Source organism: Tauraco erythrolophus, chromosome 15, assembly GCF_009769465.1.
Source record: "Tauraco erythrolophus isolate bTauEry1 chromosome 15, bTauEry1.pri, whole genome shotgun sequence".
Classification (NCBI taxonomy): domain Eukaryota; kingdom Metazoa; phylum Chordata; class Aves; order Musophagiformes; family Musophagidae; genus Tauraco; species Tauraco erythrolophus.
Genome location: NC_141479.1, coordinates 11,359,941 through 11,381,037, shown reverse-complemented (window position 1 = coordinate 11,381,037; position 21,097 = coordinate 11,359,941). Strand labels below are relative to the sequence as shown.

General features: G+C 39.1%; 3 protein-coding genes across 7 annotated transcripts in view; 2 read left to right on the top strand and 1 right to left on the bottom strand.

Annotated features, from left to right (window-relative positions):
- Positions 1-13,442, top strand: part of RHPN2 (rhophilin Rho GTPase binding protein 2) — a 28,505-nt gene extending 15,063 nt beyond the window's left edge. The window contains exons 4-15 of the mRNA XM_086620946.1: positions 2,457-2,532; positions 3,556-3,633; positions 4,306-4,430; positions 5,369-5,535; positions 7,826-8,013; positions 8,894-9,050; positions 9,349-9,468; positions 9,566-9,760; positions 9,922-9,998; positions 10,773-10,919; positions 11,792-11,947; positions 13,191-13,442. Of these exons, the coding sequence (XP_086477072.1) occupies positions 2,457-2,532; positions 3,556-3,633; positions 4,306-4,430; positions 5,369-5,535; positions 7,826-8,013; positions 8,894-9,050; positions 9,349-9,468; positions 9,566-9,760; positions 9,922-9,998; positions 10,773-10,919; positions 11,792-11,947; positions 13,191-13,442 (1,738 nt within the window). The remainder of the gene's footprint in view (positions 1-2,456; positions 2,533-3,555; positions 3,634-4,305; positions 4,431-5,368; positions 5,536-7,825; positions 8,014-8,893; positions 9,051-9,348; positions 9,469-9,565; positions 9,761-9,921; positions 9,999-10,772; positions 10,920-11,791; positions 11,948-13,190) is intronic.
- Positions 13,443-16,571: 3,129 nt separating this feature from the next.
- Positions 16,572-19,506, bottom strand: FAAP24 (FA core complex associated protein 24). Its single transcript, XM_009988777.2, has 5 exons — positions 19,462-19,506; positions 19,041-19,182; positions 18,265-18,404; positions 17,800-17,952; positions 16,572-17,164 (listed from the first exon to the last, which is right to left on the bottom strand). Exons 2-5 carry the CDS (start codon positions 19,150-19,152, stop codon positions 16,922-16,924), a joined length of 648 nt encoding a protein of 215 aa, XP_009987079.1. The 5' UTR covers positions 19,153-19,182; positions 19,462-19,506; the 3' UTR covers positions 16,572-16,921.
- Positions 19,507-20,165: 659 nt separating this feature from the next.
- Positions 20,166-21,097, top strand: part of CEP89 (centrosomal protein 89) — a 37,669-nt gene continuing 36,737 nt past the window's right edge. For all 5 annotated transcript variants that reach the window (XM_086620965.1, XM_009988766.2, XM_086620964.1 and 2 more), the window contains exon 1: positions 20,166-20,257. In XM_086620965.1, the coding sequence (XP_086477091.1) occupies positions 20,219-20,257 (39 nt within the window). In that variant the 5' untranslated portion in view covers positions 20,166-20,218. The remainder of the gene's footprint in view (positions 20,258-21,097) is intronic.

Below are 21,097 nucleotides of genomic sequence, written 5' to 3'. Positions count from 1 at the left end.
ATTTGAAGCTCAAAGCAGACTTGAGGTAATCTTTAAGGTGTGCACTTCAGCGACAGAAATCCATAAATTAGCTGGCTAAAACGGAGAAATTTTTACTAGATGAAGTTGGAATTGTTCCAAGATATTTTTCCAACTTTAAAGAGCACACTAAACTTCAAATTGCAGTGGATTCCTCAAAGCTAAAACTTCAAAGTTAAAGATTATTCATTGCCTGAATACTGCAATGATTTCTGTACTGGTTAGATGTCCTGTTGTTCCTAAAACTAAACGTTTACTGTTTAATTAACATTAGCAGCTCGAGATGCACATTGAAGCACTTCATGGGAGGGAGGTATAATTTTGGGTCCCTGTCAGCACTGCTCTCAGTTAGGTGTTAACTTCAAGGTGCACTACAAGGAACTCTTAACATAGAGTGACTAAGCACGTTTGCAGTGGGGTATCTTTCAACTGAATGCTGACCTGATGGAGAACATCTACGTTTCATTTTTCTCAAAAAGAAACTTGTCCTGAAGTTCCTGCCCTCCACCCCCATGGCGAACTTTGACAATTATTTGATGCAAAAATGTTTTTTGTTCAAGATTTTACCAGTCTTCATAGATGCATGTGAGCATAGAGAGCAGTATGAAAGTTATGGCTGTGGAAATGAGAGCAAGACTCCAGAAGTACTATTCCTTCTTCTAGCTACAGAATATTCAAAATACCTGGATTCTCAATGAAGGGTGAGCAGTAGGCTGTGTCCCAGGGCAGGTAGAAGCCTTGTGGCTGGACAGTAGTATGCTTTTTATTCTCTTGTTCCTACTTCCCCAGCCTGTTTTGAATGGTGTTTTACCTTTCTGATGCTGTTCATTGTAAACTCTAAATGCTTTTTATATTTCATCATCTAAAATAATTGACTCCCTCTGTAACTGCTCTCCAGCTTCTCATAGCAAATAGCTATTAATAGCTGCTCTCTGAATCTATTGTGCATATAGTCATCAGCATGAGGTCACACCCACATTACTAGGTTACGCTGCATTGTGTGACACCAGTCTGAAGGGTTGGCCTTCCCAGTACTTGCGCACATCTCAGCTGTATCGAGAAGTGTGACGCAATTTCTACTCAGTGAACTCTTCAGTGCCCCAGTGATGACTCCATGGGTGTGGCACCTTAGAAATTTAAAAAATAGAAACTCAGTTCCTTTGAATGACAAATACTGGTGTCTACAGGGACTGTGGGTGGTATTAGAATTCATTTAATCAGTGAGTTAGGATTTCTTTTGCATGTGTCTCACTCCCTTTTGGGGAAAGTCTTGATATAATCTGTTGTAAAAACATTGTGATTTATTCTAAAAGCCTCATCAGAAATCAGATCATTTGCACTACCTGCAGTGGTGTTTTGGCTCTGTATCCTGGAAGTCCTTTTCAAGCTAGCAGAGCCACTTTCTGCATTGTGTCAACCAGTTTAAGGACTCTTCCTCTGCTAAGGAAGCTGCACTCCTACTCCCACCTTCCTGAGTGATTTTGCCGGCTTTGCTGATAAGACCATAAGTGAATCACACCTGTGGGATTTTGTTGTTGGTAACGGAACGCTCTAAACAACGATTAGACAGTCAATCAGCTGTTTTCAGGAAAAAGGAAAATATCAGATATACCTTATAACTGCCAGATACTGATCCGTTAAACATACTCAACAAACTATGTATCTGGAAGCAGTTCTGATCTTTCCTTTTTATAATTGGGTAATATGCTTAGTGATAGAGCAATGTGTATGGCATTTGAGGGATAAATGGTGCTCTATAATCCATAATAGTCTTATTGGCTAGTGTTGTTTACTAATATGACCCAGGTTTAAGTCTGTGATACAAATGTGTATTATCTTGAGGATGATTTTTTTTAAGTCACAGTTGTCATCCTTACTGCCCTTTGATATTTTAGAGGTTGACTTGTTTAGAGGTTAACACCTAACATTGTCTAAAAACTAAGTAGTTCTCAGACTTCCTACTCTTAGACCTTTCACTGCTGAAGTTAGTATACTTTGGCCCCGCTTTTCTGTGTTTGACACACATCACTTCTACATATGACACCATTGGTAGCTTGTAAAATACTGATGATAACTACTGATGATTATCATGCCTCTTACTGTGGCAGATCTCCTAGCAGCTGTGGAGCTGTCTTCTGTCTGTGTAACTTGTGCAGGTGTATAAAGGTTGAGCTAAATTGCAGTAAGCCAGCCTTTGAGAGTCTTCTTTTCTTTCCTTGAAGGAGAAATAGGCTCAAATTTAAAAAAAAGTGTCGACAAGTAGCTTTCCTTACTCTTTTCTTGGAGTCATAGGCCGTTTAGCAGACTTTCTTGGGCAGAAAGGAACTGTGTACTTTTTACCAGAACACCCATCAGCATACTAACCATCTGTCATTGAATGAAATGAAAGTAATACAGAAAACAAATATTTCTGATTTCGTTTTTGTTTTTTTCCATAGAGAGACTTTCAGCATTCCCTTAGTACCTCTTGGCCTGAAGGAAACCAAAGAAGTAGACTTTACAGTCCCCCTCAAGGTAAATTTCAGAGACGTATTTCCAAATGAACAGTGAACAGAAATAACTTCCATTTCAGATTTGTTTAAACAAGCAGAAGTAATTTACGTACAAATTATTTAAGCTTCTTTTGCCCTAAACCAGATCACAATGTGTTTAAAAATTAACCACTAATTATTTGGGTCATTGCTAATATCTAACTCGGACAAGGAGTCAGAAGATGTTACAAGAAATCCCACTTTGGAGAGAGCAGAGTTAAACCACGGAGAATAAAAATACCTTTTACAATTGTTGGTTCCAATAAGACTATTGATTACTCCTCTAAGTGTGAAAGGAAGTAGTACCGAAGGTTTTACTGAGCATAGTGCTGTGATACTTGCACTAACCAAGCCAGCTCAGCTGGGAAGCAATGTTGCAGCATTAACACTGCTTGTTTGTTGGCTAACACACTTTGCTGGCTATTTGAGCCATCTTCTCTATTTTTTTTGATTACTGTGTATTGTGCAATGTAGATTTTTATCTCTTGGTAAACAGTTTTATATCACCATAGCATTTGTCTCTGCTTTTACTTCTGTAGGTTAATCTCCATGGTCAGATTATGATATCACTTTATGCCATTGCAGCGTTGTTAATTTAAGTGGAATTGCCCTAATATAGCTGATAAGAATTTGGCAGTCTCTTTCTGTTAACAAGTTTTTATGGTCACTTGATTCCCTTGTTATTTTAGCTAACAAGGTTCATTTGTCCCTTTCAATACCACTAAGTGTTGTTGTTTTAAAACCCAATGGAGTTGATGTAATAGGCGTTTGGTTCCTTTACACTAGCCTGAAATTTCTTGTCTCAGATATCAAATAAAATTATTAGCTGTATTGTCTTTTTGTAGTCTCATTTCATTGCTATATGTTACTATACTATTGACTGGAAGAGAGTAGACACCATGCAAATCACAACTGAATCAATTTTGTACTGTTTGAAACTACAGAAAGAAAAAAGTGAATAGGTTAATTGTAGATATTCAATATTTTTACCTTTTTTATTTTTAAGGACTTTATTCTGGAACATTATAGTGAAGACAGTTCTGAGTATGAAGATGAAATAGCGGATCTCATGGATCTGAGACAAGTAAGTTCAAGTATGGCATACCATGAGGTCTTTTAATTTACAGTTGTAAACAATAACATTTGTATGGAATCAGAATATGCCACTATTACTTATAACTTACCATATTCTCATCAACTTCATTTCTGAGTTATGGAACATGAATCTCCATTGTCCAAGAGCTTTATAATCTGAGTAAAGAACAAGTGAAGAAAAGAATGAAGTTAAGCAAAGTGATTGCGCTGTTGACGCACCTTTGTAAATCTAAGATTTGTTTTATCGACTTTTTTTACTTTAAAGTATTTTAAATTCAGTAGGAAGAGTGTTGAAGTGAATTCATCTGGCAAAATATTGTAGGAGAATGGTGGTTATTTCCAACTATTGTTTGTCTCCTGTATTATACTAGAAACATAAACTCTTTGTAGCTTTCATAAAACACCTACAATCTTTATTTAATTAACTCCAAGACTTGCCAAACAGATCCTCTTTGCTTCCTTAAAGGCTATATGCTACCTCTGTGCAGCTGAAAAACTTTTTTGGAATGCATCCATATGGCCTTAAGCTTACTGTTCTCAGATTCCACATATTTCTATGATATGCAGAAGTCCAAAGGAAGCAGAGCTTTATCCCTGGTGTTTCAGTATTCACCCTGCAACTCAACAGAATACACAAAATTTTAATCTATTGTGTTTTAAGGCCTGCCGCACTCCTAGCCGAGATGAAGCTGGCATCGAGATGTTGATGAGCTATTTCCTTCAACTTGGTTATGTAGAAAATAGATTTTTCCCACCCACCAGGTACATGGGAGTTTTATTTACATGGTAAGTGTGCACGGTTCATATTTGTCTTTGGTCTTTTTTTTAATTTTTTTCAGAACACTGTTAATCATTAACTGTCTTCTGCTTAATTAGAAGCATGTCAGTGTGTTTCTCCCCTCCCCCTCCCCACTCCCTGCAGTGTGTGTTGTCAAGTTTTCTTTAGTGTTAAGAGTAAACCCGAATACAATACGCCCTTTTCACGCTTAGGGTGAAGCCATTGGCTAGATTATGATTTGGGCTACAGGTTAGCACAATGGGGAAAAAAAGAGAAAATAATCTGCATTTTGGACAACTGCAGATGTTTCCTGGACTCTGAACCTTGGTGCCTGAAGCAGATGGGGAGTAAGTCAGACCTCAATGCCCCTCCTTCAGGTTGTTAAGAACATTTGGGCCAGAAGAGGGGAGGAGAGACTTAATTTATTATAGTGGAGTGTTTACTACATCTGTGAGCTAAGTTTGACTCTGAATTAAGAATTTTTATGATGAAAAAAGATGACTACGATGCAGCCAAGAGGAACTGTTAAATTTCTAGTCATAACTGCAAGAAGAAACTTCAAAATACAAGCTATAGAGGATGTGACCATGCCAATAGTTGATCTTTGGCAACATCTAAGTACGAGAACATAGCAGCACGTATATGGATACTTTCCCAGGATACTCTGTCTCTGTGATATTTTATAGGCACTTTTGAATTAGAGACAATATGCTTATGGAGGCACTGCTGTAAAACCTGCTGAAAACTAAGCCTCAAAGCCATTCTCTGGCTTGTAGCACCTAGATTGTCCTTGCAGTACATAATGGTATTTCTATTCACCTTCATTTTCACTGGAGCAGAACAATTATTAAGAATTTCACTACTCTTTCAGAAAAACAATGAAAATATCTGTTGTTTCAATGGATTCTGCTAATCTTAACACTTGTTCTAATATTTGTTTCCCAAGGTATGATTCCTTCACAGGTGTCCCAGTGTGTCAGCAAACTCTGTCCCTTGAAAAAGCCAGTATTGTATTCAACATTGGAGCCCTCTACACCCAGATTGGAACCCGATGCAATCGTCAGACCCAGGCTGGACTTGAAAATGCTGTTGATGCTTTTCAGAGAGCTGCAGGTACAAATTTAAAAATATTGGGAAGGTCTTTATGCAAGTGTTCCTAATCTAATCCTGACATCCTGCAGATTTCTGCATTTCCCACTGACTTTGTTACACAAAAAAGGAGGAATAGGGAAATTCAGGAAGCCTAATGAAAAGCTGAGATGAAGCTTTAATTCAAAACCTGGAACTGCAGTCTGAACATGCAAATAAAGACAGTGAATACTGTGGTTAACGATTAATGAACTGCAGTTCAAAGGTCTGAGTAATAGCCCTAACATTAACTGCTTCATTGTTCACTCCTTATTTCACCAACATAGCTGCTTTTACCTCAGTGATATTACCTTGGTGTAAAATCTGGACAAGAAACAATTTAAAGGGTTGATAAAGGGCTTAAAACCTAGTTTTCTGTATGGTCTTTTCAAAATTAATCTTAACGCTGTTCTCTAGTGAAATTTGCAATTCATTGGAAGTTGGCTACGTGTTTTCCATAGATTCCAAAGGCAAACAGGTTCAAAATACTCAATCTGTCACAAGCAAAGAAGAATACAAACTCTAATAAAGGGAATCATATCCCTTGAACTAACATGTTATAGAAGCTTTTGTTATGTGGGTTTTTTTTTTCCAAGTAGATTTTCTAATTTTTTGTAGATGTCATCTATGCTACATATGATGCTTAAAAACATAACCAATGCAATTAATATGTACTGTAAGATTTATTTCTGCACTAACAATCTGTGGCTGTTGGTTTCTACTGTTTGAGTAGCTTTATCAGCCACAAACTGTGGACCACAGAGTTGGATTGTCATAAAACTCCTCTATTTAATACACAGCTATCAAAAAAATTTGATAGTATTTCTTCATGCATTTATTAAATAAGTTGTTTTTCAACCTTTATATTTCATCTAAAAAAATTTCAATACTTGAGATTTCACCATTGTGCTGCTGCTCCTTCCATTTTGCAAATAAAAAAAAAAATCATTGCTTTTCACTGCAACATATTTGGAGAACAGAATTAATTCACAAATTGAAAAGCATCATTTGCTAACACAGTACCTTTGCAGGGCCCCAAAGCAATGTGCTCCGGAGGCATGTCATTGTACCTGTGCATGGCTCCATGACACTGGTCATTATGTTGGTAGAGACATGATATAGAGCATGTACTAACCGTTTCTCTGTGCTGAATGGAAATGTTGCACAGAGTTTATCCTCAACAAGGCTCTCAGTGTGTATATGCTTACTGCATCAGAAGAAATATGTTGAGAACGAAAACAAAAACCTGCCCCTAGTACTTTCTGTTCCTTGCAGTAGGATGCTCCATCAGTACTTGGGATGTGCCTGGCAAATTTGAGGTTGCTTTTTTTGGTGTAAAAAGGCAGAGATGTCCATAATTCAAATTTGTGTAAGGGCACATTAATAAGTTAAAAGATACAAGTGTAACACAGAAAATGAAAAATCTCAGGAACTGGTAGCGGGAAAATACAGAACTGAATGTCTTGGCAAGAAGTAAGATTACAGAAGCTACGACACTTAAAAAGCGGAGGTCTTATCATTTCTTTTGTAGTATTATCAGCAATTAGCAGGCTAGTAGAACTCACTAAACCAGCTGGATGACGTGCATGCTGAAGGTTATGCTTCCATCTTAATATTGTTACTTAATATTTGCAGTAGAGTTAGTGTTTATTTTTAATTTGATAAATGATAGAAACAGTTAGTATGTTGGTGGAACCAAATGTCTAGAGCAGAATCTAATTTTACCCTATTAAATATACCGTTCTAGTTTACTTACAGGGATGGAACTGGGCTTTCATTGGGACATGGTGCACTTAGCAGCATCTGAAAAGGAGATTAATAGTTAATTAAGTTTATATGTTTATATTTTTTCTTTTTATCCAGGGGTTCTACCGTTACCTCCTTATAGTTGTGAGGTTTCTTTTCCTTCTTGTCCTATGTATAAGCCCTAGCCTACCACTCCCATATACAAGTCACACTCAGTTCAGCACAGCTTTACGGTCAATCACAAGAACTGTTGTAAGCAAATCTGAAGATACTGCCCTGAAATCTTGCAGCTTCTGTTGCTCCTCTGAACTGTAATTTTGAAAACTGTGCCTGGAGATGTTTAATGGGAATACAAAGCAAAACCTGTAGGGTCAGTTTAATTTCACGTGCATTAAGAATCCCTTCAGATCGCTGTAGTGCCATACGAGAAAGTATGCTTTCAATCTCAATTCTAGCATGTGTCATAATTATTATTAAGTTAACTTGTTTCTCTCTTTGTAATGCTGACAAAACCATTTTGTAATTTCAGGAGTCCTAAGCTACTTAAAGGAGACCTTTACTCACACTCCAAGTTATGATATGAGCCCCGCTATGCTGAACGTACTGGTAAAAATGATGCTTGCACAAGCTCAAGAGTGTGTTTTTGAGCAGATTGGTCTTCCTGGAATACGCAATGAGTTTTTCACACTAGTGAAAATGACACAGGAAGTTGCCAAGGTAAAATATGACACCTAAAGCTTAGTCTTTAAAGTAACTGTTTCCAGTGCTGTGTTACTAGCTACAGCCTCTAGTAATATTAACAGAATGTATTAAACCTAAATGTTAACAGCCATTACTGAAAACCAAAAGTAACAAGGGATAGCTTATAAGCTTCAATGAGAATCACAACCTTTCAGAAGATGAAAGCACAAATAGCTACAATTTAAATATCATTATTTTAGAACTGTTGCTATTTTTTAAAAATTCATAATCCATGAAGTTTAATAGAAACATGCTGGAACCCTAAGGTTTTTTACAAGCTATTTATCATAGTGGTTTTTCAAACAGAACAGATCTTGCCTACAGAACAACATACAAAAGGACAGGGCTGTTTGTGTTCTTCTCCGTTAAATATTGAACACAACCTGTCTGTTATTTCCCAGCAGCTGGAGGTCATGCAAACCTAAAAAGCTTAAGTCCAAAAGAAAACTAAATTGTAACGGGGGGAAAGACGCTGATGAGCAGGGTCAGACTGGTAGCTGCAGAGCTGTCTTGGGCCTTGCCTGAAAAATGGAGAGGCAGGCTGTGCCCAGAAGATAGTGTTCATACTTGACTGAGGTTGTTGACATTAAAAACTGGGTATGCCAACAAGATACGAATATGCTTTCTGAGCCATTTCAGAGTAGCATATATAGAATTGGTTCCATACTAGATAAATGGGTAAAACCACCCTGATGTGTCTGTGGGATTGATCAGCTACAGGGGAGAGATTTTCTGATTCTGTCAGGTGGAGTAGTACGATCCATTAAAGATCTTAAGGCTGAATATAATATCTCTTACTTGAGCTCCTGATAACTAATGTTAAATTCTCATACTTCAATTCTGTGCTTTATTTTAGGTGGGAGAGGTTTACATGCTGGTTAACGCTGCAATGAATCAGGAACCAGTGAAAGAGAATATCCCCTATTCCTGGTCTAAACTGGCACAAATAAAGTCAGATCACTACAAAGCTCTGGCACATTACTTCATTGCCACCATTCTGTGTGACCATGAATGTAAGAATCGTACACTTTCTATATATTCATAGAAATAACGATAATGAATGCATAAATTGCATTGTGTGTTATATGCTGCTAAATTGTTAATTCTTGTCACTGTGTTCTGGCATGTAAGTATTACTTTCATACTGTAGATGATAAAGCTGATAAAAGTTCTAAAACCTTGAAATTCCTATCAATATATATCTGCAAAAATATTTGCGTTTGGAGAGAAGGCAGTAGTAACTACACAACAATACACCTAAAGAAACCCAAGAGATGTCTAATGGTGAATGTTCTGTATCAATTATTACAGTGCAGTCCGCTGATGATGAAGATCAGCAGGAGAAAGCCTTGTCCCAGTTGTACGACTACATGCCTGAAGGACTGATGGTTCTCACCATTTTGAAGGACAGAGTTCAGAGAAAACAATTGGGTAACTGCCAGTTTCACCCATCTACTAGATGCAGTTTGAAAATTGCGTTGTATTTATTGTCTGTGGAGGACAACCAATGATTTCTATTTTTTTTCAGGGAAAGCACATTTACGCAAAGCTATTGTTTACCACGAGGAAGCTCTAAGAGTCTGTGGTCTGTGCAAAAAGCTTCGAAACATTGATGTTCTTCAGGAGGTCCTGACAGCTGCACACAAGCGCTCACTTCTCAAATATGCTCAGCTAGAGACGGAAGATGACTTTCTCAGTCTAATCCAGGCTCCAGATATCCTTCGTAAGTATACACAGCTAGAAATAAAGGGTATCTAACCATACATGTATAAAGATGAGTTTTTCAAAAGCCTGCTAAGAATTTAGGAGAAATTTCTATCTAACTTGGAATATCTTTTAACTAATACTTGAGAGAAAATTAATTTCGTTTTCTTTTTGTTTTAGCTAAAACAGAGCATAAAATAGAAACAATCGCTCCTCAGTTTTCCAAGGTGAAAGTTAAAGACTTCTTTCACAGGCTGGTACGTAACATGCTAGTGCTGACCAACCTCTGTCATTTGCTAGCAAGCACAAATTCACCCTAATGTGTGGGGAAAGGACACAAGTTTTTCAGCCTGAAAAAATGATCCTGTAGTACCTGGGTTTTTTTCAGAAGTTATTGGAGAGATCGCCCCTAGCTTCAGAGGTTCAAGTCAACTTGAGACTAGTAAAGAATAAAAGTGTCATTTGTGTATGGTTTTGCACAGCATTCCTTCTTAATAACCTTCATAAAAGTCCCATGAAGTTTCAGTGGATGATTGCATACAGCTTAGGCGGGGAGAAACAAGTAGTGTTTGGAGGTGGGCACCCACAATGTGCAATGCTGCCTGCTACAGAGCCAGTCTTTCAGGTGGCTCTGTGTGTATCGGTGGGCAAAGGGAACTGGGAGTTCATATGCAATGTTTCATGAATCAATTTATCTTCTCCAAAATGGAGTAATATAGGACCTTAGAGCCTGCTGCAGCCAAAAGATTCTGCACACCTTAGCAGAGATCTCGGAACAAATTGGCAGATGCTCTTATCCCACTCTGTTTGATGTATCACCTGAACAGTCATGAAGTAGGGCTGAGTACTTCAGGGGACATCTTAAACTTCTGGGATAAATTTTACTGTTCTGTTTCAATGGAAGTAGCTAGACGTTAACCTGAGTAAAACTTACATCAGATAAGCTTAAAGCATTAAAACTTAAAAAAATAGAAATGCTTACTTGCGAATGACAGCAAACCATACTGTGCCTGCTGCTATGTTACCTCCAGGGCCCCCTGACAGTGTTCTCAGCCAAGCAGAGATGGACTGCTCCACGTACCATTCGCATCCACCATGAAGCAGGAGAGCTAGGATTCAGTCTTAAAGGAGGTTCGCCAGTGCAGATTTATTGTCTTGATCCAGTTTGTTCTGCAGCAGTAAGTACATTGGTGCCACATTAACAATTTATCTCCTGAGTCTAGCATTACAATCTTCTAAATGTAACTTTAGCTTGTTCATGCTGGTGTATGGAGTATTTATTGGGTTCTCCTATACATCAGTATAGTCAATTCATACAACCTGAACATGTTCTCAGTGCTATATACACCTTAGATGTTAAAGTATCTGTATCTCTGACATCACATTAAACTAGAGTTGATTTCTTCCTGTTCACATTTTATAGATAGGAAGTCCCAAGTAATAAAAGCAAATGTTATTCCCCATCTAATTCAGGAAGTTAGAAGGGATAAAGGCTTTAGAAAGTAGCAACAACAAAAAGAATGAGGATTAGAAAGGGAAGGCAAGGTAGCGTGTGCCCAAGGAAAAAGAGAGGGGGGGAAACATTATTGGCTTCTAATACATTGTTCTTATGGGAGAAGAAACAAAAGGATAAAGCAGCATGCAGTGAAGAGCACAGTTTAGCTATCGGGAAGGCAGAAGCAACCACAGAAGTACAAATAAAAATACTGAAGAAATAGAAGTAAAAACTGGAGAAAGTATCTCATAGGGGATAAATGGGTAGCAAAAACCAAGTTTCATTTACTTAAGGAAAAAAGAACATAAAAAGAACCAACATTTGAGTATGCCAAAATTGCATTTATCAATAGTAACTCAAGTAGGTAATTTGTGTACTTGAAAAAGTTGCGTGTTTCTGTGTTATGTATAAACATTTGTTGCACATGTCTGGCTAGACAGTGGTGTTACAGCATCTCAGAGGGAAATGCCTTTAGGGCAGATACTGTATAATGACAAAAACATTTTACACATCTTTATAATTCCAGATAATAACCTGTGCAAAATCTTTTGACAGTCGGTGGGCCTAAAAGAAGGTGACTACGTTGTGTCAGTTGGTGGTGTCGATTGCAAGTGGCTTGGAGTGAATGAGGTGCTGGAAAAATTCAAAAGCATGGGAGAGCAGCCCATTGAGATTGAGGTTATCAGTTGCCAGGATACCGCGGCATCTATGGTATGTCATGAAGCAAATATGTTTTGCAGATTGGATATGTGAGAGTTTTTTCACTTTCTTGGCTTCAGTCCCTGATGAATGTTTACTTCCACGTAGTCAGATATCCCACTCCACCAGTGAACACACAAAGCATTCAGGCTTGTGTTCAGTTTTAAACAGTCTGTTTCAATCATCATGACTTAGCAAGCTGAAGTACAGTCTGTGCACATAAGAATGGTTGAGTGGTAGGTTTTTTTGTAGTAGAGCTACTTAGATTAATTGCCTTATAAATTCCAGGGCATATTTTATTTTCCCCTACGTTGTCCCAGAGGATGAAAACATTACTCTGTTCAGCATTGAAAAAGGCATAATGAAACAATAATGGAATGAAATAGAACATCCAAGACCACATGTTTTTCTTCTATGCACTGTTAACAGAAATGATCTGTGACTTTTGTATTGCATCATGGATTAATGTATGTGGTTTTTATTTTGGTAGACTTCAACTGTCTAGTCAGTTACTAAGCTGCTATAGAAGCTTTAGACTAAGGAAAAATGATCACAAGATTAAGTTATTTAGAGCTTAACATTTTTTAAACTTATTTGTAGCGTGAGAGAACCTGTGGCTCAGCTAAATCCACTGCTTTGTGCTTCTAACATTCCCTGGCAAGCTTAGGCACTGAAGTATCGCTGCCTTAGAAGTGATCAAGATGTTCTCACTGCTGTTTAAGAAGTTGATTTTCCTTATTGAAAATCAGCAATTGCACACCTGCCATTCCAAGCTGCTGCTGGAAACAAAAGGCTAGAATGTAATCAAATTGCTTCGGGGCACAGCTAGGACAAGTCAGAGAAGACTGTGCCTTTTAGGTATCCCAAAAGCAGCTCTTGCTGTCGTAGTTGCAATCAAAAGAGCAAAAAGACTCCCCTTCAGCTGGCAAGAACTACGTACTTAAGCTTTGTAGAGAAGTTGGCGTATATATTGTATAGTTATGCAAGAAGCCAGTAAGTGCTAACTGTAACACACCCCATGGAAAAGACTCACCAGTCCCTTTCCGATTCATGCAGTATTCCCGTGAGCCCACGTGGGCAAAGCACCAGGCTCGCAGCGCTCTGGAGGGCCCTGTGTTCAGCCGGCGTGTCATTAGCACAGAAAGCAGCTGTAGTCTGCCTCGGAAAACTGCCTGCACAGTAACCTTTTGTTGTCTTCAGAATGTTGACCCATTTTGGGTGACTGATTCTTATAAAGCTTCTCTTTTTCTTACAGCATAGTAAGAGTGCAACTTATTCTGTGGGAATGCAGAAGACATACTCCTTAATCTGTTTAGCCATGGAAGAGGATAAGATTGATCAGACCAAAAAAGCCCGACTGAAACTGCCTTTTCTAAGTTGGGGAACTAAAAATAGACAGAAAGCTGCAAGCACGCTCTGCCTTCCTTCAGCTGTGGCTGGAAGTTCTCAGATTAAGAAGCAGCTTTCTCCCGTCACACTTCTGAACACGGAAAGTTCATTGTACTGAATCTTTCAGAAGGATTTGTTAACATGACGTTTTTCTTAAAAATTTATATTAAAAACATTGATTTTTTTTTTTCTGTATATATACATGTGTATAAATTCAGACAAATGCCATTGACTTCATTTACTGTGTATTGAGCCACTATGAAGGTCAGAGGCTGGCAAAAACTGTAAAACTAAAGTATTTGAAGGTTAGAATGAAGTGGTTTGGGAAGCATGAAATAGCAAGATGTAGATGATAACATTGCTTACAAGAGGACTGGATTCCTTTGGAATTTCAAAATACAGTATCATTAATTTTTTATAACTATGATAGATGGGAGTTATTTATTACAAACTTGATGCTGCATGCAAAACAACCGGGCACGCATTGAAGGATGATTTTGCTGTTAAATTTTTAGAGTCAATAATAAAACACTTAACACTACTTTAAAGAATTATCTTAACAAACCACAGGTGAGAGTGAATAACAGAGAAACAAGCCTTGTGCCGAGGGGCAGTATCATATAGTTGTGGTTTTCATGCATAAACATTCTCTTTCTGAGAGTACTAGGTGTATTCTACTGAATAGTTAATTCTGGAAGAGAATTAGAAGGCTTAGAAGTCGAAAGATCTTTTGAACTACAAAAGGCTTTTACTCTGTTCTTTTTTTATCTAGGTTACATTTTCAATGCCTGCTGACTCAATTGTTAAAAACGGGCTTTATTCCAAACTTGAAATTGTTTAACCTACTTACCAGTGTCTTGTTAGTCTTGATAAAATTCATAGCTGTGGAACAAATCTCAAAACTGACATATTCCAGTGTATAGATCAAGAGTACAGAAATTATGGTGATGCTTTAAAATACAAGAAAATAAGTGCTTGTGAGTCTTAAGTGGCAGAATAAATATTTACTATCATACCAAGCAGAAAAAAAAAATAGATACAAAACTCTCCTCCCTTTGGAACTATTAATAAGCAAGTATTGGCTCTATATATGAGGGACGGAGACAAAAATAAATAACTGTGAGCATTTCTTAAAGATTCTTCTATTTTCTGAGATTGGAATTAACTGAAAATTGCTAACACTGTAGTGTTAGTTAACATTGCCATCTACAGAGTAGATATATGCTGTTTGATACTCAAAACTTAAGGGGAAAGCTTGCGTCTGGGTGTAAACTTTAAAGTTGTCTTTTAGTTTCTTATGTAATAGGTGTAAATATGTTGATGACACTTATTTAAGAATAAAAATGATGCTGCCTTTTAGTAGTAGCTTTGTGATTCTGCTACAGATTGAATGATACAGCATAATTTACAGGTTTTCACTGTTTACTGCTGGCATACCTCTTGCATGTTTCTGTAATGTTGCTTATAAAGATCTAAGAAACTGTCTTTCTTAAAAGAAATTGTATTGTATGATACAGGAACTTACAAATTATAGTCTAAACCTTTGCTTCCTTATAGAGTATTAACATATTTCTAGAGTTTCCATATAAAGGTCACATTAAAAAAAGTTGTAAGTTACTTGTGACTCACCTATCTTTAGTAGTTCTCTTCATGTGTATGTGTAGTAGCACTTCTTTTACACACACAGCAGCAGCAGTCATACACTGACAGGCAAGACCCTGCCATACAATATGCCATACAGAAGAGATTTACTGTACCAATATGGCTAACATTACTATCCAGCTAATGAAATCTTTAGCAAAGTCACATGCATCACCTTTCTAGCTCTTCATTTCTCTTAGCCCACTGTGATAGCCTTCCTGCATGAATAACTGCCTTTCCATTCCCATTGTCACACTCACTAGTCCTTGAGGAAAGGTTGGGGTAGGGGTCTTTTTATTTAACTACACCTATCTCCCCATGAAAGTCAAAATTTGGCCCTCTTAAATGCCATACAAATACATGCCATTTTCTGTTGGCTAACTAAAGACTCATTCTACACTGAGAGGTAGCCCACAGCTAACTTGAGGCAAATATTGATTTCACAGCAAGTTACATTCTTGCTCAGGCCACAGGAGTATTTGTAACAAGTTTCTATCCACGAGGATGTATAGGGCTATTATAAAGCCTGAAAAAATAAAGGTTTGCAATAGATTTGTAGTTCAGCCTGTAACTCCATTAGTACTAATTGTTACTACTTTAGTTGAACTTTATTTAATGCACTAAGAAGATGGACATTTGAAGTAGTAAAAAAGTGTTTGCCTTGCAACATCAGTAGCCACATACCTTTAGATGTGAAATCCAGTCTCCATAGCAAAGTCACAGAGAGGGAATAAAATCTAAATAAACAGATGCATAAAGAGGCTTAAGCGTTCCCTAGTTGTTTGAAAGTAGTATCTTGTTCTATAGCTCTGGAAACTCCGATGTTTAGTATTCAGTAAATTAAATATGCCCAAATTATGATTATTTTCATTCTAAGTAAGGAATCAATATAAATAATAGGTCTATTGTCTGCTGTCTACATTAGCCAATGGATGAGATTGGCTACAGAGATGCTGAGGTTCTATTATTCACTTCTCTCTAGTTCCCAAAAGGGAGTTGAAAGTCCTGCTCAGCTGCCTGCCTGCTGTGATCCAAAACCCAAGTAGTACGGAAGAGCTTTTCACACACCTCCTTAGTGGGTACATAAGGCAAAAGGCAATTTTACCCTCACTAAATAGGTTAAGAATATAATTTCTAATAAAACGCAAGATGTCACGAAAACCAATCTTCTCTATAAATAACTTTTTAAAAGATTCATACTGGAAGGACAGGACGAATTAAGAATTTTGATCAAAGCTTCTCATTATTTTCTTTGTAGTGTATATTATAGTATAATTGATATTATAATTAATACATTTACTTAATTAATATCAAAATATATTGTAATTGATTATTATAATCCCAACCTATATTTAAAAGTGCCAGATGAATTGACCAAGATTTTGAATATTAGACACCAGGGAAATAATTCGATAAACTCTGTGAACTGAAAAAGAAACTAGAGAAATAAGTTAGTGTTTAGTCAAAGATGTTTTCCAGCAAGACTTTCCAAAGGAACTCCAAAAAGTTATAAATCAAAGATATTACTGTAAAGCAATGTATGCTAACTTTTTTTAAGCACTGTAACTCACATTTCCAGTTAATGAGACGATACCACCCCCTTAATAATTAAATGTTTATTTCTGGAAGACAAAAGTAAGCAAGCAGATTGCTTTTCCATTTTTTTTTTCTGTGGATGCTGAAAAAGACAGCTTTCTCTCAGTTTTTTGTACAAAATAGATGCAAAAGACTTTACAGCTCTTTCTTCAAAGTAGTTTTCACAGTTCCATCTACATGAGCAGAACAGCTGTAAAGCAGCAACAACAGATTAATATCTAGACAATTAGTCAACACCCTCCATTACCAGGATTATAGAAAATGCCATATTAGGTGATTACTAAAACAAAAATTTCATCATTCATAAGAAACAAACAAACAAAGAGTCTTTGTTTTCCAAAACAGCATTTGGCATGTGTGTCAGGAACATAAGAAAGTGTAGATTTGTTGTGCTACCGTTTGTCCAACGACTAGCTCAAGCTCTTGGACAGATGCATTACAAAGCCGGTGGATGCTTCCAAAGTGTTGCAGTAAAAGCAGAGCTTTTGTTTTCCCAACTCCTGGAATTTGCTGTACTGTCCGAAACACCGATGGCTCTGCCAGCTGCGAACACTGTTTCCGACGAAAGGGGTTGCTGTTGTGATCTTTACTTTGTTCACGGACCTGGAGCAGAACGAAATATAAGTGACTCTGAGCGCCCTTTCCTCGAGCTCTGCTCTTGGCTTTTAAAACAGTTTCTTTTGTCCCAAAATTCAGTTCAATGCAATCATTAGGAAGCTTTAAAAACAAGCTCCCTCCTTAAGTGTGTGCCCTTATTAAGGGTTTTGATGCAGATCCACAAAGTCTCACTAGCAAACTAACAGTTTCTTAATACCAACCATGAATTAAAACAATGATCTTGTTATTTTTGATGTGAGCAATGAAAGCATAAAGGAAAAGAGAAAAAAACATAACACAGTTACCTCAGCCTGCGACAAAGCAAAATCTCAAAGCAGTTTTGACAGAACTTAAGCGAGGATTGCCCAATGCTGTCCAGTGGAATCTCAGTGCAAGATCCCATTTAAAAAATCAGCATCACATTCTTCAACTTCTTTTCTTTGTTCCCAAATAAGCCCTCTTTCCACTACCATATTACTGTTGCAGGATATTTATTCCTTACATTCAAACAACAAAATATGTCACGTTCTTTTAAGATCCCAGGTATTATTTCTGAAAGGAGTGATGATTGTGGGAAAACACATAATTCTCTTCACGTCCCATATTTTAATAAATGTTTGTCCACTAACATAGAAACTCACCAGCTGAGTAATAAGTTGAGAAGCTTCTCCTTGATTTGCCACAGGAAGCAACACCATTCCAAGTTCTAGCACAACAAGCTTTTGTACTGCTAAGAAGTACTGATCACTTATTCGGGTTTTCTCTACAATCACAATTCCCCGAAGACTGCTGGCCTGTATTGAAAGGAAAGAAGAAGAAAAGACCTTGTTAATGATAAGCTGAAGCAATGCAATAGAGAGAAAACTTTTGTCAAGTATGAGCTGCCTGAAAGCAAATCTGAGCAAAAACAGAACTTGTAGCAACAGTACTGAGGTTTAATTACTAATTAAAATTACTAAAAACTAATTACTACACAGCTGGATATTTTTTCAGTTTTCAGGTGGAAATTATCACAAAAGTTTAGCTCCACTAGAACTGAAAAATAACACAAGAGAATTTTTCAGAAGCATTGAAAACTCTTCCTTTTCTCTTTATGTAGTACTTACATTTCTAAACCGAACCAATCTTCGTTTGAATTCATCCCCTGCAACCAAATCTGCTTCAGAAATATATAAAATGCAAGTTCTGTTTGAAAGATGAAAATCCACAAGTCCCAAGCCATCTTCAAAGATGAGTCTAATTTTCCCTTAAGGTGAGATTGTTAAAAAAACCACACAGTAGTTAAAAATATACTAATAATTACTTCACAGCACAATCTTCCTAACGTGTCAATAATGCCAGTGACCTGACAATGAACTTCATATTCTTTAAAAGCCTTTCTTCTCTTTAGGCAAAACTGGTACAAGCAATCCGAAGTACTGTGTGATGCCTTTAGTAATACCAATTAATAGCACTTCTAAACTAGGTTTGGAAGTGCCATAGCTTCTCATTGAACTCTGGACTTGAACAAAAACATCACATGCTATTTTGAAAGGATCATCTTAATTTAGCCTGCTGTGCCAACAGATGATAGCATGTAAATTCAACAGACTTCAGCGGAGATCCATATTCACAACAGCCCCACTGCTGTGGTTCCCAAGAAGCAGACACTTCTGCTTCTTCTCCACAGTGCTCAGCAACGATGCAAATATGACAGAACTGATCACGCAGATTCATGATAGACAAATAGGAATTTTCAGCCTGCTAACATAGGCTGTACCACAGAGAGAGGACCAGTCAGGCACAGAGTAAAGCATTTTCCAGCCGATCTTAACAACAATGGGAAATAGAGGCAAATGCTTTGCCTGAACAGTTTTCCCTCTTTCAATTTGTTTGCGCTTACCTTGTAGCCTTTGGGCTATTTCTGATCCTCTCCACTTCTCATTTCCAATCACATGCCCATAAGGGACAACTATAGATCCTGCTGTCACAGGAAAGTTTGCTTTCGTTGTCATCAGACCTCCTTCGAATCTTTAAGTTACACCCTAGAAAAAAATGTGAAAAAGATAGTAACACATTTTATAAACCTGTTCCAAACTTAATTTTATATTAAAATTTGTCAGATGCAATACTCCGGAACAGGCACTATCTCCTCCCGCAAGCTACCTTACAGTTATGGTTAACATCAAAATCGGTAAGCGACTCTCTTTCCTTGAATACAGGCTTTTGGCTTGCAAATTCCATTCCCAACTTTGCCACTCACTCTGAAAAACATCTGAATTAAGACACACAGATAGTAAAGAAAAAAGCAAACCACACCACACTATCTTTCCAACGCCTTCATCCACCCTTGCTGGGAGGAAGCCTGCTTCAACTACAAAGCTGGCTCCAGAGGCACCTCCAGCCCTCAGCTGGCAGACGTCTCCAGACAAATTGTTAGAAGGGAGCTGCTGGGAGAGATTCCTTTCAGGTTTGCCAGCTTTGCGCGGTGTGCTGTCTCCAGGGGGAAACGGGAGTCTTTGAGGCTAAGGCGCGATTCAAGGAGAAGAGCCAAAGAGGGGCCGGTACCACCAAAACCACCGCCACTGAGCCACATCCTGCAGCCCGGCCCAGAGCGCGCTCTCACCGGGGGCCGCTCGGAGAAGACGAGGACGGCCCCAGCGGCCGCTGCCGACCTGCCCACAACACGGGGAGCTTCGCACCGGGCGCCCCGGCCTTTCGGGCCGCAGTTTCTCCGGAAACCCCGCGGGGCGCGGCAGAGACCCGTCGGGAAGCAGAGCCCGCCACCCCTCCGGGAGAGGCACCGCCTCACAACCGCCGGACGAACAGCCCACCCAGAGCACGCGCCTGGCTGACAGCCGCGGCTACCAATAGGGGACAGCGAAGGGGGCGGGTCTTACCGTTGGTAGGTTGCTAAGGCCGATGGGGGGTGAGTAAGACGCGTGCTGATTGGGGAAGCGCAAACACACAGCCAATCCGCCGCGCTGTTGTTGTCAGGCAGGTCGCGACGGGAGAAGCATCCCAAGCGGAGGGAAAGTAGTCGGGAGGCGGTGGCAGAGATCCGTCCCCTGCCCGGTCTCGATGGCGTTTGTGCTGAGGAGAGGCCGGAAGGGCCCCTTCGTGAGTATCGCCCCGTCCAGGGCACGTCTCGTCCCCGGGAAGCGGCCTGCGGGGGAGGCGGGCGGGACGAGCGCAGCCCCCGGCTGCGCCCCGCCGCTGGCGCCGGTGATCGTTGGGCAGTTGGAAGTGAAAAATGGGGAGAAAAATAAATCCTAAACAAAGAAAAGAAGGCGTCCGGAGCCCGGGTGCCGGGGTTCCCCTTTCCCTCAGTGCCGGGCCTGCCCATCTTCTCCAGAAGCGCTCGGCGTGGCGGGGCGGCGGTGTCCCGGCCCCGCTCCGCTCCAGGGCGGCCGCTGGGTACCGGCGGGGCGGGAGCTCCGGCAGTGGAAGCGCAGCTCGCTCGCTTGCTGCGGTGATCCTCCAGGAGCCTCACTTCATGTCCACTGCCGTGAAGTGAACTGATCCAAGTTGGTAGAGAAAGCCTAGAGCAGCCCGGGGTGTCAGCAGCGGTGCGGGTGTTGTCTTCGAACGTGCTCGGAGTAGGTGGAGGTTTTTTTATTATTCCATCTTCTGTTGTTGTCTTTACTGTGGGATGACAGCATCCGTGTACCTCAGCGGTATTCCCTGGCAATCGCAGTAAGACATCTACAGTCAACAGCCGTTAGCGAACGAGGTGGTGCATGCCAGGCAGACTTCCAGAGTTAGGGAGCAGCGCGTCTGCAAGACAAGACGGAGTCAAAAGACAGTCTTTGTAATGCACCGTTTAGTTGTTTCATGCAGCTTCCTGTAAAGAAAGATATATTTTCCAGTTCACCTGTTCACTGTCCTGTTAGAGAAGCCAATTAAAGAAAAATTACCAAAAAAAATTATCTGTAGCAGAAACTTAGCTTGTTTTACTTC

Bases quoted from the DNA above. Each gene is read 5' to 3' on its own strand.
- FAAP24 (XM_009988777.2), bottom strand. From the start codon at position 19,152: ATGACAACGAAAGCAAACTTTCCTGTGACAGCAGGATCTATAGTTGTC. The intron at 18,405-19,040 runs GTAAGCGCAAAC...TCTCACCTTAAG, and splicing joins AATAGCCCAAAGGCTACAAG to GGAAAATTAGACTCATCTTT. The intron at 17,953-18,264 runs GTAAGTACTACA...CTTTCAATACAG, and splicing joins GATTGGTTCGGTTTAGAAAT to GCCAGCAGTCTTCGGGGAAT.